This window comes from Centroberyx affinis, unplaced genomic scaffold, assembly GCF_046629955.1.
Source record: "Centroberyx affinis isolate AG114_WGS23_722 - 3 ecotype Tasmania unplaced genomic scaffold, CSIRO-AGI_Caff_v1 ptg000351l_1, whole genome shotgun sequence".
NCBI lineage: Eukaryota > Metazoa > Chordata > Actinopteri > Beryciformes > Berycidae > Centroberyx > Centroberyx affinis.
Genome location: NW_027279023.1, coordinates 407388 through 424747, shown reverse-complemented (window position 1 = coordinate 424747; position 17360 = coordinate 407388). Strand labels below are relative to the sequence as shown.

At 40.4% G+C, this 17360-nt stretch overlaps 1 protein-coding gene across 1 annotated transcript; it reads left to right on the top strand.

Moving 5' to 3' along the window:
- The first annotated feature begins 781 nt into the window (after positions 1-781).
- On the top strand, positions 782-8996 carry LOC139641177 (stonustoxin subunit beta-like). The gene is made up of 5 exons (XM_071515451.1): positions 782-1039; positions 1967-2140; positions 5290-5463; positions 6330-6376; positions 6621-8996. The coding sequence occupies exons 1-5, from the start codon at positions 987-989 to the stop codon at positions 7151-7153; spliced, it is 981 nt and encodes a 326-aa protein (XP_071371552.1). The 5' UTR covers positions 782-986; the 3' UTR covers positions 7154-8996.
- The last annotated feature ends 8364 nt before the right edge of the window (positions 8997-17360 follow it).

Genomic DNA, 17360 nt, shown 5'->3' with positions numbered 1-17360 from the left:
TTTGGTTTCTGACTATATTATACATTAACCACTTTTGGGAAATTTCAAATTCTATAATACAAATTATTGTCCTTATTATTATCATTATTATTATTATGATTGTTAGTAGTAGTAGTAGTATTAGTAGTAGTAATAGTAGTAGTAGCAGTATGCTGTATCAGTTTTGATTGGTATGCTAGTCTCAGCTCTGCTTTGATAATCTCTCATTTTGCTTTAAATCTGTAAACAGACTTTCTGGCTGTGAACTCTCAGAGACCTCAGCTCTGAAGTCCTGGTCTCAGCTCTGAAGTCCTGGGGTGCATCCCAAGTCTCTTATTTGATATTTCCTCGCTCCTCGATCCTCGCTTGAACCGGAAGTCGTTCTGGTCCGTCATTTTGAAGGTCGTCCCAAAGCTCTTATTTCTGCTCCGAGGAGGGAGGAGGGAGGAGGGAGGAGGGATCTCTGAGGAGCTGAGCGAGGAGACACAAGAGCAGCCTTCCCGGAAGACTTTCAGCTGAACGCCATGACGTCAATTCTCCGCCCCTATATCTGGCAAATTTGAACGAGATGGCAGAGAAACAGTAGGAGTGTAAATGTCCGTTATTTTATGCTTTTTGATATATAACGTTAATGCAAGAACATGGGGAACCTAAATTAGGTTTATTTCATCCACAACCTGTTTTGTCATACAGAAACGGACGTCGCTTCACATGACGCTTCAGAGGAAAGGACGTCTCATTTCTCTAAAAACATATTTCCTTGTTTCCTCTCTCCTCGCATGGTTTCCTTGCGCAAGTGAGGGAAACATGGATGCAATTTAAGAGACTTGGGATGCACCCCTGGTCTCTGCTCTGAAGTCCAACTCCTCCTTTATTCTTTATTCAGATTGAGGGGCTGCAGCTTGTCAGAGACTCACTGTGAAGTCCTGGTCTCAGCTCTGAAGTCCAACCCCTCACACCTGAGAGAGCTGGACCTGAGTAACACCAACCTGCAGGATTCAGGACTGATGCTGCTCTCTGCTGGACTGGAGAGTCCACACTGCAGACTTGAGACTCTCAGGTAAAATCACTTTACAGTTTTTCTCAGTTGATTCGACACATTTCTCCAAACTAAGGTCCGTTCTCTCAAAACAGGATTCCTGAATCTGCAAAGGTCGCCCTGCAGGTTTTACATGAGGATTTGAGTTTTATTGATCCAGCTTCATATACACAGCAGTGACGCTCAGTGACTGAGAGAAGATCATCCATGATCTGATATCTTGTCATTAGATTACTGCACCTCTCTCTGTTCCTCTCAGCCATAATTCACTGTCACATCTCCAGCTGCTTCAGAATAGAGCAGCTAGATTTTAACCAGTGGGAAGGTGACATCATCATCTGCCCAGTTTTAACATCTGTCCTCTGGTTACCAGTTAGATAGAGAATTCATATTAAAATGTCACTGAACACATTTAAAGCAGGCTAGTTTTAGTTCCCTGTGAGCTGAGAGCCAGCTGAGATCTTCAGGTCCTCCTGACTTTCCCTCAGTCCAGACTCAACACTGAAGGTGGTTTCACTTTAGTCCTCAGGGCTTCCAGACTGTGGGAAGCCTTCCTGAGGGACTGAGGCTGCAGGTTCACTATCATCTTTAAAACTCTTTGTAAAACACACTTTTATTGACTTGCTTTTGTGTCATTTTGTGTAATCTTTTTTGTCTCTCCTAAACTTCTTCAGCTTGTTTCTCATGTTTATATTTGATATTATTATTTAAATCCACTTGTTTTTAAAGTGTTTCCTAATTTATATCCACTTTATTTTCTTTTTTATGGCTCGTTGTGCAGCATGCAGTTAGCCTCATCAATACAGTCTGTCAGTAGAAATAATACAATAATGACATTAAATATAAGGGTCAGTTAGCCTCATCAATACAGTCTGTCAGTAGAAATAATGACAATAATGACATTAAATATAACAGAATAACATTTCCACATGTCTTCTTGTCCTTCAGGCTGAGTGTGTGTCAGCTGTCAGAGAGAAGCTGTGAAGCTCTGGCCTCAGGTCTCAGCTCCCAGTCCTCTAGTCTGAGAGAGCTGGACCTGAGTAACAACGACCTGCAGGATTCAGGACTGAAGCTGCTCTCTGCTGGACTGGAGAGTCCACACTGCAGACTGGAGACTCTCAGGTCAGGTTCACTGTTACTGTTCAACAGACCATTTAAATTCTTCTTTACAGGCACATTAATGTCAGAGAAAATACCTGAACTGTCATTTTCCTGCTGATGTGGTTTTTGAAAGCAGCTGAGAAACCAACATTCAGCTCTACTTTCTCTCCTCTGAGAGAATATTTCATTATTTCTCTCCTCACTGCCTCTGTTGGTGAAACCTGAAGTAAAGGACTTGTCAGATTCTGTCAAACTGAGTCCAGAACTGAAATTAAAACACAAACCTGATCCTGGGGTCAGCTGTTAATATTGGAGACAGTTTCTGTATTATAATAACTGATTTCAGAGCAGTTTATTAATGAGAAAATCCAACATGTAACTGTTTTTAAACAAAGAGTTTCCACTGAGAGCTACGATCTGTTTTTCAGAAAACCTGTTCAAAAGCTGCAAAAGCTCAAAATAAACAAGAAATAACAAACTATTAGTGCTGGGTGATGAAGCTGAAAATGTTATTACAGTAAAAATGTTCATATCAGGCGATGTTGAGTTTTATCACAATATGTAAAATCACAATATCTGCCGAGTTTAAAGGGTTAATTTTGCTCCTGAATAAAAGTTGAATAGATCAGTCAACTTTCATTTAAAACACTTCTTTACTGCCAGAAAAAAACTAAAATAAGTCTCAGTCTTATTTTCAACACTATAACCTCATATAATATTTAAATAGGAATAATGAAACAAAGCAGTGAAGCCGTTCTTCTTCCAGTTTGACCTGAACGCAGCAGAAAACCAGCAGCCAGTGAAGTAAACAAGGAAATGTGTGAGCAACCTAAAAAATATCAAATGGACGATTATAAGTGAAACATCATAAGTGTTCAGTGGCAGCTGTTTAAAGACGTTTCACTGCAGAGTGTTTCTGTGTTTTAATCACTTTTGGCTCCAGCTGCCGGAGAGTGTGTTTGCTGTGTGTGTGTGTTGGACAGCAGCGCTCCTGTTTAAAGCAATACTCCACTTAGTTTTAACATGGGGGTTATTCAGCACCTGACCGCCATGAAGACCAGAATATAAACTACTGACCAGGACCAGATGCAGCTGGACCAGTTTGTAGAGTTTGAATGAGGAGAAAACCTCCTGAAAACTGACATTGAACTCGTTGGTGAACAGATTCAACAACAGATCCTGCTGGAAGACAATAAAGCAGCAACTGGTCCGCAGTTACATTGCATTTCTGTTCTTGGTTCACACTAAAACGAGTATTTTAAAAGTAAAGTAGATCCGGTCTCCCAAACAGGAGCTATCTCTCCTACATGGTATCCCTCCGCTGTGTTCTCTTCTGTCAGTAAAGATGCTGTTTGGTTCTAAATAGCAGTACATGTAATCGTAGTACGGCCGCTGCGCTCAGACTGTTCGGTGCGGTATCCAGTTATTAGATCATATAAGTTGAAAAGAATGTGCAGATCATGTACTTCCTGTAATAATATGGTGAAAACCAACAGGTTTATCAATCAACATACCGCTAAGGAATACACTATAAAATCACTCATCACATGCAACACTACCAATGTTATATATCTTTTCTTTTGTAAATGCAATAAATACTATGTGGGTCAAAGCTCACGGAAGCTTAACGTCAGACTTCAGGAACATAGCAGTAGCATCAGGAGAGGAGACATCACATCCCCAGTTGCCAGACACTTTTTAAATAAAGGACACAGATTGGAGGACTTCAGATGTACAGGCATTGAGAAAGTAAGGTTGAATGGCAGAGGGGGGAACAAGGAAAATGCCTTATTGAAAAGGGAATGTTTCTGGATACATACCTTAAATGCATTGCATCCTAATGGGTTAAAGGAGGAATGCAATCTGACGGTGTTTTTATGAATGAACGACTCTTGAGGTCGGGCTCCAGTGTGAATATAGTAGCCGAATGTTTAAACTTAGAGACTGTTGGTATGTCTGATGTATGAACGGCTGACCACCTGATGTCTTCAGACATCCCATTGTTTTTTGACATATACAGTATATATATTGTTTTCTGATATTTTGTATAATCTTAAAGGGCGACATGGACGACATGTTTTTTGTACACGTTTAACAATGTAAATAACACCAATGCCCCCTGGTGGCGACATCAGGAACCACATGTTGGAGTTTAGTTTAACACCAGGGACTTACAGAGCAAGACCTTCACATAATGATTCTTATTATGGGGATTAGATCCTTCATGTCAAAATGGTAGAGGTGTTTTGAAAGTGGTGTCTGCATGTATGAAATACTTTGAAGCCTCTTATTTTGTTGATTCAATGTTGTACCAAGATCATGTTGAGATGATGACATCACCTGTGTCTTTCCACACACCTGTGACAATGAAGTTTCCCTACATATAGAGGAAAAAGATGAGTTACTATCAGACACTGATGAAAGCCGGAGGGCCGAAAACGTTCTGTTATGAAATAAAATAAGTGCTTAACAAAGTAACTTTCCATCGTGTGCGACCCCATCCTTTCAACTAAATAGTCGGACCAAACGTCAATTAAAAATCACAGCAGCAGGATCTGCTGTTGAATCTGTTCACCAACGTGTTCAATGGCAGTTTCCATTCAAATGAATGGGAAGTAAAAATCTGAACTACAAACTGGTCCAGCTGCATCTGGTCTTGGTCAGTAGATTATATTCTGCTTCTCAAATAAATAAGTTCATGTTGAAACTAAGTGGAATATTAATTTAACTGAAGCTACGTAAAACTCTACAATGAAGGAAGTGATGAAATGTTGAATCCATCAATCTTCATGACTAAAACTAGGAAAACAAGGTCCAGGTTGAAAAGAACCAGAATTATGTTTTAAGAGAGAAACTCTGCTGTGATCAATATTATTGAACATTTTCAAGCTGCTTTTATTTTGAAATCCAGGAAAATGTAATCAATATTGTTTAATCACCACATCTCTCTGTGTGTGTGTGTTTGTGTGTGTGTGTCTGTGTGTGTGTGTGTGTGTCTGTCTGTGTGTGTGTGTGTGTGTGTCTCTCTCTCTCTCTCTCTATGTGTGTGTGTGTCTCTTTGTGTGTGTGTGTGTGTGTGTGTGTGTGTGTGTGTGTGTGTGTGTCTGTGTGTGTGTGTGTGTGTGTGTGTGTGTGTGTGTGTGTGTGTGTGTGTGTGTGTGTGTGTGCAGGCTGTCAGGCTGTCGGCTCACAGAGGAAGGCTGTGCTTCTCTGGCCTCAGCTCTGAGCTCCAACCCCTCCCATCTGAGAGAGCTGGACCTGAGCTACAATCATCCAGGAGCCTCAGGAGTGAAGCTGCTCTCTGCTGGACCGGAGGATCCACACCGGAGACCGGACTCTCTCAGGTACGGAGAGGCCACGTCCGCTAGAAGGCTGAGAGTCACACACATTTTCTCTGTCAGACCGGCTGCGTCCGCACCGCGGCTAAATACAGCCGTCGCTCCTCATCGGAGCTTCGTCCCGTTCGGTTCACACACGGTTCGGTTATTAAGGAGAGCGAAGCTTTCTACGACCGAACTCGCTACCCGAAACGTTCGGGTGTCGATACCGAATCCGAGAGCGGATCCGGTCGGTCCGAGTAGCGTGAACCGGAACCGGACCGGACGGCCGCTCGTTACGTTACGTAACTTTATCGTCGTTAATTTGAAAGAGACGGAGGGAAGAGTTGAGACGTTCTCACATTTTCTATCAGTCTGTTTCCTGCAGCTGCTCCACCAGTTCTGTGTCTTGAGGCCAAATGTTGCGTCTCTTTAAAGTATCAAGTTCATGAGGTGGAAGAAGAGAAAACCACGCCGCTGTCGGTGGAGGTTTATTCAAATCTGATGGACAAACTGACGCCTCTGGTTACTGGTGTTACTGGTGTCCAGTAGACTGAAAACACAGGCGACGGGAGCCGCCATATTGGTCTGCGGTAAATTACTATGGTTACAGACATTATTTACAGGAGTGGAGCGACTCCTGTTACCGTACAGACTCGGTCTGGTGGTTTTACTCCGCTCTGCTCCAGTCTGTACCAACATATGAACATTCACTCTGATTCATAAATTCAGTGTGAACGGAGCTGCTGAGAAGCTGAGGAATATTGTTTCATGTTGAATGGAGGATATGAGTGACGGCGTCTGGAAAATCACTCATATGGAAGGTTATGAAGGTTATTTGTTCATTATCAAAGAGATTATGCTGTCTGACTTTATTTACCTCCCCCCCCCAGTGTGGACCATGATGCAGTGCGGTGGTTGAAACCAGGTCTGAGGAAGTGTAAGCGTGTATTTAGTTTGATTCATGAAAACAAAGCAGCACATTCAGTTTCTATTTAAATAGAAAGCTCATGTGTGACATCTATTCATTCAAATCCTACTCTGAAGAAAGATGGCTGACAAAATGTGTCATCATGAAACTGAAGAAATGAACAGTCAATCTGTTAATAAATCAACCGATAATAAACACAACAGGTGTATTAGATGAGAAGCTGCTGCTGTATTGAGTCTTGTTCTCTCATCAGATGCCTGTGAACTCACACTGGACCCAAACACAGCACACAGAAACCTCTTCCTGTCTGAAGACAGAAAGGTGACGAGGGTGAGAGAGGAGCAGCCATATCCTGATCACCCAGAGAGATTTGACTGCTGGGAACAGCTGCTGTGTAGAAATGGTCTGACTGGTCGCTGTTACTGGGAGGTCGAGTGGGAAGGAGTTGTTGATATAGGAGTGACTTACAGAGGAATCAGTAGGAGAGGAGTGGGTGCTGACTGCAGGCTTGGAGGGAATGAAAAGTCCTGGAGTCTGATCTGCTATGGTAACAGTTACTCTGTCTGGCACAATAACAGATTCACATTCATACCTTCCCTCTCCTCCTCTGACTCTAACAGAGTAGCAGTGTATCTGGACTGGCCTGCTGGCTCTCTGTCCTTCTACAGAGTTTCCTCTGACACACTGATCCACATCCACAGCTTCCACTCCACATTCACTGAACCACTCTATCCTGGGTTTAGGATCCGGTCTGGGTCTGGTTCCTCAGTGTCTTTTGTCAGATAGAGGAGGGAGAGAGAAACACTCACACTGCTGACCAAAGACAGCTGCTGAGATGATGGTTCACTCTGTACAGGATCACACGCACACACACACACAGACACACACACACACACACACGCGGGCACACACACACACACACACACATACACAAACACACACACTTTACTAAATAGAGTGTATTGTGTGTGTTGGGTAACTGAACAGGGTTTTAACAACAAGAACATGGACATTTTATTGTGAAAATGAAATGAATGAGAAATGAAACCAGACAGAATCAAGTTATGGTTGTTCATCTTAGAGTCTGTTGTTGATGATTGACAGGTTGAAATATCTTTCTGTAGCAACATTTGGTATTTTATTGTCATCTCATCATTCCAAGATATAAACTTCTATCTAGTTTTCTGTAATTGTTTGTCAGAATGAAAATTTCTCCTAAATGAACATTGTTTGGTCTTCATCTTTTCCAACAAGCAGTTTCAACTGTGAGAGAGTGAAAGTCTCCTAACGGCCACTAGGGGGCAGATAGACTCTGACTCTGAGACTCTGAGACTCTGTGACAGGTTGCTGACCTCTGACCTCTGACCCCTCTGGTGACATGTGGACATGTACACAGACTGGACAAAATATTAGGAACACTTAACTCTTTTCATGAGGCAAACGGACAAAGTGAATCCAGCTGAAAGAAAACTATACCGTTTGCTTTCAACGTGCCTCCTACTGTTTCTTTTTTTTTTTTTTTACATATTTTACATATTGTAATGATGTAGTGCAGGTTAACCTCTAGTAGACTGAAGAGTATTTTCTACATCCATTAGCACAGTATAAACTTTGCAGTGTCACAAAACATATACCTATGGCTATTTAATATTATTCATCACCATTTTTTTTCATTTTAGCTTAATAATGCTGTTTAGACAAAAGGGCAAACAAAGAGTAAATTACAAATTGATTAATTGACGGGAGATAGTGACGTCTGACGTCGTCATGGCAACACGTGACGCCACAAAGTGCCGTCCCGTTCCTCCTGAACCGTTTGGAGCCTCATGACTTCTCACACTCAGGCTCTACAGCTGAACACACAGGTGACTCAGTTCAGTCTGTGAGGCTCAGGGTCAGTCTGTAGGGGGACACTGGGGCTGCGGTCCAGTAGTCAAAAAAATACGTCCTGACTCCTGTTCATAACCACTTCTCCTTGACCTCTTTGGAAAAGGTCATGAGGTCAAGGAAAGATGTGAAGGAGAATTCATAAGGACTTAGGAAAAGACAACCGCAGTTCCCAAGATGGACGACTAAAAGCATCTTAGACACTTCACCCCGTGTGTTCTTACCGTGTTTCATGCAGGCTGTAGAAACGTGGACGACCCGGTGAAAAATATCGCTTCATCACCAAGGTTGGAATTGAAATAAAAAGGAATATAGGCTACCAGTCACTAAAGTGAAAGGAAATGGTTTTCACATTGAGAATGGTTGCTCACGCTCAGCCTCCTGTCCACTCATATTTATCCACATGAATCCCAATTTGTTTGATTGTATGAAAATAATTGTTAAATTCATGCAAGATAGGCATAACATGTTAGGCCTACAAATCTACTACTGTACATATCATCATTCTTAAGTTTCAAACATGTTGAATTAAAAACATCATCTGGCTAAAAACGTCTCATATCCCTTTTTCTTGAAAGACAGACTTCTGTGTTCTGGTTAATATGCTGATTATGATCTGATTATAAGCCTATGCATATAATAGCTTAAGAACCACCACACAACTCAGTAAACACCTTGAAATATTGACTTTATTGTGCTTTGAATTTGTTCTGGCTGATACAGGCCTTTATTACAGTAAGGCAAGGGTTTCAGCATCTGTGCAAAAATGAATGAATGATATTCCTAAAGGCTGCAATACAACAACGCTCAGAATGAAGAAATAACTAATGCAAACTGAGCAGAGGTTACGCTACAACGTTAACTTCTGTCAAGTCAAACTGGAGTTTTCCGGAACATATTGGAACCTAGAAAAAAAAGCAACTTCTAGAAATTAAAAGAGATATATGTGTATAAATAAATAAATAAAGTAATGGCAGGAATTCACTGACAAACGGAATAATCTGAAAGCAAACCGGATGGAACGTCTGCCCGGCGTGAGCGCTGCCCGGAGCAATTAAAAGCACCACGCAGCGTCACAGTCCATGGCGCACGCAGGCAGGAGTGAGAGTGAGTTACTATGGTTACGGGGACGCTCTGTGCACAGAGATATAACACAAGTGTAAGTATAACACAAGTGTTTTCTATAGTATTTGTATAGTACTTGTATAGTACTCAGTACTGAGCCGATTTTGTTTGAATTAATTGCAGGCTGTTTCTGCCAAGACGCTCCTTAATGATGGAAGTGACACATGGTGACGTGTGGTGGCAGACAGAGAGGACATTCATTTGCATATCTGTATAGGCTACTGTGGATGTTAAGTTGATTCAAGTGTAGAGATGTTTGTTTTTACTGTAGTAGTCTACTTGTTTACATGATGGCATCTACAGAAATTATTTCTTTATGGATTGTAATAAAGTAAAAAAAAAAAACAGTGTGAGGCCATTATGTCCATTATTACCTGCTTAAATTGGCTTAGAGCTGTCACACTAACCACTTCATGGCATTACATTTGCCTTTTATTGTATATTTTATCTGGGTGTATTGTTAGGTGTGTTTCAGTGTTGGTGATATTTCATTGCTGCCAACATCTGTCTATTGCTACAACCACAGATCATTTGGGGGGTTTACATTAAAAATAAGCAGATTTTCATATTTACTCTTAATACAACTACTCAGTACCAAAGAAATCTGAGAATTATAAAGTCTTCTTGAAAAAAGGATTCATAGTTTCTGTAAAGTAAATGCACCATTAAAATACTTCCAGAAGATAATCTTTATGATTTAAAACATAATTACTTAACATAGTTTCGCTATTTTTTTTATCTACAAACTACAAAAAATGCTCATGTTTGGTTCCATTTCAGACAGTCTCAGTTGTCTTGCACACAGTGAGCTAAATAAAAAGTAGTAGTGATGTCTCAATAAAAAAATATTAGCATTATAATGGCAGCATAAGGCACTATCACCATTGATTCCAATGACAGTCAGCTGAGCAGTTGACCCAGGTAAGATGGCTGCCATATGGTCCCATTCCAGAATAGGAATTCTCTATGACAGCTCCCCTCTACTGTTTTATCTCTATGGCTCTGTGTCTTAGTATGCCTATGCAAAATCATGAATGTAAGCACCTCAATGCTGAAATCTAGTAATATAACATAATTTAACATTTTGGTTAACATTATACAGGGTTGCTGTTTCTTGACTTAATCCAGAGGTTAGGTGGTGTAGAAATGCAGGAAATTTGTTTTAAATTACTATTTTTTTTCTGGGGGAGGAGCCCCAGACCCCCCCCGCCAAAATGTGTCATACTTTTTAAACTATATTCTTCTTCTTGTAAAGCACTGTAACTCGGTTTTGGAAAGTGCTATATAAACAAACTATACTACATATGAATATGTTTATGTATTATTATGAATGAACTATGCACTGAATCGCTCCAGTCGTTTTCACTGGGTATTTCTGACTTCAGCCAACTGCTAGTTAATGACTTTTTACAACATGCCGCCAGCAGTATTCTTAACAGGGAAATATTGTTCTTATGACATTCATTCCAATAAAGCAGTTTGAATTGAACTGAACTAAATTGAAATGAATCAAATTGAATTGTTTTCTAATCACTTAAAGGAATAGTTCACCCAAAAATGAAAATCCTGTCATCATCTCCTCCCCCTCATGCCAGATGAAACTCAGGTGAAATGTGTTAGTCCATATAACACACAGGGAGGCTGCAGCACAGCTTGGTAGCAGCCTTCTCCAAAACAACTGAAGTCAATGGGGACCTGTTCTTTAGAGCTCCTATACACCATTATGTGTTGCAGATCAATCAGCTGTAGTTCAGATTTGCACTAAATGATGGTGTAAATATACTGTAGGTCTTTGTGGAACTCTGAAGAACTGGTCCCCACTGACTTCAGTTGTTTTGGAGAAGGCTGCTATGGAGTTGTGCTGCAGCCTCCCTGTGTGTTATATGGACAAACTTCACCTGTGTTTCACCTGGCATGAGGGGGAGGAGATGATGATGAGACACACACACACACACACACGCACACACACACACACACACACACACACACACATCCTCCCTCTCTCTCTTTATCACATATCTACCCTTCACCCTCTCCCTTTCCTTCTCATTATATTTAGCACTCTACTTCCTCTCTTTCTTTTTCTCTCTATATACATTTTTTCTCTTTGTCTCTATTTTCTTTGTCTCTCTGTCTCTCTTCTTTATATATTCTTTTTTTTTTGTCTGTGTCTCTTATCTCTCTCTTCTACTTTAATTGTTTTATTAGTCAGAAACAATATTACCAAAGCAGTTTACAGAATGTACAAAACCAACAGTTTATACATTCAAACTACACTGAGATGATTAAATATTTGGTTTGAAAACATGAACTATACTCTCTGTCTCTCTCTCCCTGTCTCTCTTTATAAGTGTGTGTGTGTGTGTGTGTGAGAGAGAGAGAGAGAGAGAGAGACCTACTTCTCTTCTGTAGTTTTTATATTGCTTTTTCTATCCTGTTTTTTTGCTTAGTTTTGTATATATGTATGAATTTTTAGTATGGTCTAGGTGGGAATTGAACCCCTAACCCTGACAGTGTTATGGTGCGTTCATGTGCCGGTGGAAAAGTCAGACATCCGGGACTTCCGAGTCGGCTGCTACACAGCGTTGCGTTCACGTGCGATATTGTCAGAAAATCAATCCTGGAAGACAAACAATAAATCAGCAGGGATGAAAGGAGGAACTTTTAAAAAGCGCTTCCTACAACGCTACCGGTTTCTTCGTGGGAACGAGGAGAGAAAGCACATCAGGTGTGTGAGCTGTATAAAACCTACAGTTCCTAACTAGAAAAAAAAAAAAAGTTTGTGTGCACGATACTCGGGTTCGAGAGGGAGGGGAATTAAGGGAGGGTGGGATTGTTATGTATTGGATGTGGATGTTTAGGCTATGTATTTATCTTTTCATCTGCTTTCAAATCCCGAATAAAAAACACAGTAAAAAAAAACACTGTTTTCTCACCGCTAACTGACACAAAACTTTATATTTCCGCCATGTTGAGAAGGTTAGAGGTTATCGTTACATCATAACTTAGAAAATAGGGTCGCAAAATTTTCTTCCCACTTCATAATCCCACTTTGAGCGGCAACAGACACACCATGAATTCCCAACAGAAGTGTAGATCGTGTGATAATGAATAGGAATTAAGTCGGTTATTAGGTGTAACACTATACTGAATGAATATTTGTGTCTTCTGATTGCTTTGTGTGGAGTTATAACTAGTTGATCATTTTGGGCTGTTAACATCATGATGTAGAAATGAAGCTAACACAACCTACGCTTCCTACACACATGAAAACTGACAAACTGACTAACCAGTTATTGTATCTTGTCTCCAGGCTTATCAAGCTTATTTTAGGATTTTTTTTTTAGTGAAATCATCTCACTGCTCTGGCAGATCATTTTACCGCTTTAAACAAATTTGACTTTTTTTTTCCAGGAGAATGTAACTTGTTTCAGGACATTTTCTTGGTAAAAGTGAAATTGTCTTGGAGAAAGTTTCTTGTTTCCAGATTTTCTTCATTGTTTTATGATGATTTCTTGACAGAAGACATATTGGCATACAAGATTATCTGCCAGTGCAGTGAGATAATTTGACTAAAAAGATCATGAAATACGGTTGATAGGTCTGGAAACAAGATAAAATCACTGGACAGCTTGTCATTTTTTGCACTTCCAGTTTCTTTGAGGACAAGGAGAGAAAGTGTATCAGGTGTGTAAACTGTATAACCGTTTTTCTTCTTATATTCGGACCAATACGATAATTTCCTTGGAAATCTCACATGAATGCCATTCAAAGTCAGATTATCAAGTCAGAAGACAATTTTTACATCCTATTTTCCAAGTTATGATGCAATGAGGCCTGTAACCTTCTCGACATGGCAGAAAAATAAGGTTTTGTAAAAAAAATAAGGGTTTTTTTTTTTTCCTGGAAATGCATCTGAAAAAGTGGAGTCGTCTTATATTCGGGGTCTAGACTTTTAAATGTCATTATACATTCACAACAGCAGATGGCGCCAGATCTGTAAAACGAGTCAAGCGAGCCTCCGTCTCTCACAACTAGCCTACAGTGCCAGGCGCCTGAAAGATGGAGAGACACAGTGACCGTCTGGAACAAAGTGGCTCAAAAGTAGGCCAAGTTAACCAACAACTGAGTTATGATGCCAATTTTAAGATCATGGTGATCAATGCAGCAGAGTCATCCAACAACTCTGGAGCAGCTAAGAAATATGGAGTCACAGAATGTAATGTTCGAACTTCTGTTTTATTGCAATCTAGCCTGTTTTTTTTTCTCTCTGTCAGATTTGTTTCAAGACTGTTCTACAATTAGACTTTTAATTAATGTTAGTTATTAAAATTTTGACAGGCTACATGGTTGTTTTTTCACTATGAGATGGATAGCTTAATTGGTATTAGAAATACCAATAGACTACAGTTTATTTTCATTTTTGTGGTATTTAAATACCATAAGTCCTTCATTTACAAATGTGATTACATTTTATTTAATTTAAATGTGACAGTTTCATCTAAAATATATTGAAAACATGATTTTATTTAAAAGACGTTAAAAACAACAGCCTACCTTGTTTTATTCAATGTGTTTTTATTATCATTATTTTCAAATAAAATGATTTTCTTTATAAAAAACAAGATTTGGTCTTCAAAAAGTCTTTTTCCAAAAGTGAGTCTTGAAAAAGGGGGGGGGGGGGGGGTCGTCTTATAATCAGGGTCGTCTTATATTCGGGTCAATACGTTAGTTTTTCCGATATATCCGACAGCATGTGAAGCCAGGCTTAGTGCCTCGCTCTACTCTCAGTCTCTAATCTTAGGAAGCTTCGTTCTCCATCTCTTTCAATATCCTCGTCGATCCCCTTAAAATCTCCTCCCTCCTCCATAAAACCTCCTGTTCCTCCTCTTCTCCTGCTCAAACTCCTGAATCTCCTCCATCTTCCACCCATGGCTCCTCAAATCCCCTCTCTCCTAAATCTCCTCAATCCCCTTACCTCCTATGCGGCATGATAATGACGACAATACAGTCACTCAGTGTCTATACAGAGAAGACAGCAACGACTCCTTTAGAATAATGAAGCTTATAATCCTTTAACAAACTACCAAGCAAACATGTTCATGTTGAGCAGAGGCACCCAGCTGAGTCTCCATGATGGAGGAACACTGTAGAACTGTGTGTTAGTTAATAAAGTGTAAATGTGTATCAAGCAGCTAGAAGCAGAGAGCAGCTGAGTCAGCTTGTTGTGGTGTGGCTGTAGATCCATTCAGTAACGTTCTCTGAACATAATGACATCTGTCCTTATGTTTTACACTTTATAGACTAAATGATTCATGGAAAAGATCATCCATAGATTCATCCATAATGAAAATAATCCTTAGTGGCAGCCCTACATATAAGTCATAGTACGGTCCATCATAGTGTCACGCTTCACAACACGACTCCACCACACCCCAGACCCCCAAAATAAAGACAGCCCACAGATTTTTATCACTTTTATTGATCGTTTCATCTGTGAATAAATATTTCCATGGCCTGCGACAGCCGGCTGCTGACGGACATGAGAGCCGAAGCGGCAGAAAGACACATGAAGAAGAAACAGAACGACACCAAACACAGAACGATCAAAACACTTCAGTCCCAGGCCGAACTAATGGATCGCCGAATATCGATTACAACAGCCGAGTGATCGATCCGCAGGCTGGGGTCAATTCATCTGATCAAAGTGGAGTCAAATCCCTACTGCTAGCTGTATCTCACAACCATTCGAACAACCGAGTGAAAACAGTCCTGTGAGGCAGATGAGACCGAATCCCACAAAGTCCTTCATTTATTTAGCTGCAGCAGAACTGACAGAGCGACATGTGCGCTCCGGGTGTTACGCCGCCTTCAGGTGCTGTGGGAAATATCGGCGACGAGTTGAGCGCACATGAACGATATAAACAAGAGGGTAAATATGAAAGTCTGGATTTTCTGTGATCCCTGGTTGCTGAGATGTGATGTTAATGGGCAGAGAGCGTGGAAACCTTGTCAGCAGCTGATGTAAAAGTGATGTGTGTTTGTATTATATTTGGAATTAAAATGTATGACTCCATATGTAAAATGACAGCTTCATTTTAAAGAGTCTAAAGAAGTTGGCTATATCTCTAATAATAACAATTTAATATTGCTTCAATGTTAATTTGATGTTAAATCAATGAGTGAATCTGAACAGAAACATTGATTTTTGGGTCAATCCCTTTTCAGTGTTGTACCAACATTATTTCAGGGTGCAAAACTGAAGCTGAATATTTCAGCATTGATACATTGTTAGTTTGCTCTCTGGGCTGCATCTGTTCTGAGTCACAGGTTTGAGACCACTGACACATGGACTGTGCAACTAAATACTGACAGGATGCTCCTGATAGTGTTGGACCGATATACCAGTTTCAGGACGATATCAAGCTTTTATTAAAAATCAGATATCGGCCGGTCGGTGTTGTCCGTCTCTGATATGATGGATATGATGCAGTTTGAATGAATGAATGATGATTATTATCCTGGGTTTCAGTGGAGAGTTTTAGTGTCCCATGATGGTCCAGATGCTGTTTCAGAGGCTTTCCCATCCTGAAAGAATAAAAGTGGAGGAAACACTGACTGGTTTGACCCAGAGGCTCAAAGTGCGGACAGCTCTCTGCACATTCTGATGTTCTGGGTTCAGAGTTTAGGCCTCCAACCTGTTCCTGATCCTTAATCCTGATCCTGCAGACTGAAACACAGAGAATAGTGATTATTATTATAAAATGAAATGAGACAAAACTGTATTGATCCTGTGGGAAATCAGTAAAAAGTAACAGGATACAGTAAAGAAACATGATATAGTAAGAATCTAGTAAAATGACGGTTATATAAAGAGAACAGGCAGAATAGAAATATATGGATGAAAGTATGAAAAAGTATTTATTCAAAAATAACAGCAGTGGAGCTTATTGAGACAAAGACAATCAATTAAAAATATTTACCTACCAGACAGAATAAATGTGTGCATTTGAATAATATACAGGGTTTATACAGAAGTTTTTATCTATTCTAAATTATCTCATATTTCTGACCCCCTCTGGAGGGTCAAACTGTGGCCCGGGGGCCAGTTTGGGCCCCACAGTCTTAGAGTCTGTTGTTGATGATTGACATGTTGAAATATCTTTCTGTAGCAACATTTGGTATTTTATTGTCATCTCATCATTCCAAGATATAAACTTCTATCTAGTTTTCTGTAATTGTTTGTCAGAATGAAAGTTTCTCCTAAATGAACATTGTTTGGTCTTCATCTTTTTCAACAAGCAGTTTCAACTGTGAGAGAGTGAAAGTCTCCTAACGGCCACTAGGGGGCAGATAGACTCTGACTCTGAGGGACAGGGAGGGACCAACACACACACACACACACACACACACACACACACACACACACACACACACACACACACACACACAGTTGGTCTGTTAGCCTCATCAGATTAAACATCGCAGGTCGCTGTGAAATGTAACTATAATTACAACTAATCTCATATCTGTTTGGAAACATTTCACCCCATTGAAAATCAATGGAGCAGCCAAACCAATACACACCACTAGAACTGCAGTGCATGTAATAATTCACATTGTTTAGATGGCAGGTTCAGTTAGACTAGAACAGATTCAGCCTCGTCAGTTTAGACCAAAACATGCTGTGGAAAGAAGCTTTAGATTTAATACAGGAACAGAGACATTGATATTTCCTGGATCAAACCAGGCCACACCTCTCTCTCTCTCCCTCTCTCTGTCTGTCTCTCTCTCTCTCTCTGCGTCTCTCTCTCTCTCTCTGCGTCTCTCTCTCTCTCTCTCTGTCTGTATCTCTCTGCGTGTGTGTCTCTCTGTCTCTCTCCCTCTCTCTCTTTCTCTCTCTGTCTCTCTCTCTCTCTCTCTGCCCGCCCCCTCCCTCTCGCTCACTCTCTTAGTTTCACTTTCACTTCTCGTCGTGTCG

What these genes read in the sequence shown, in the direction of transcription:
- LOC139641177 (XM_071515451.1), top strand. Translation starts at nt 987, where the DNA reads ATGCTGCTCTCTGCTGGACTGGAGAGTCCACACTGCAGACTTGAGACT. An exon ending in CGGAGACCGGACTCTCTCAG is followed by an intron (nt 5,464 to 6,329) that starts GTACGGAGAGGC and finishes TCCCCCCCCCAG; the next exon opens with TGTGGACCATGATGCAGTGC. An exon ending in GAAACCAGGTCTGAGGAAGT is followed by an intron (nt 6,377 to 6,620) that starts GTAAGCGTGTAT and finishes TTCTCTCATCAG; the next exon opens with ATGCCTGTGAACTCACACTG.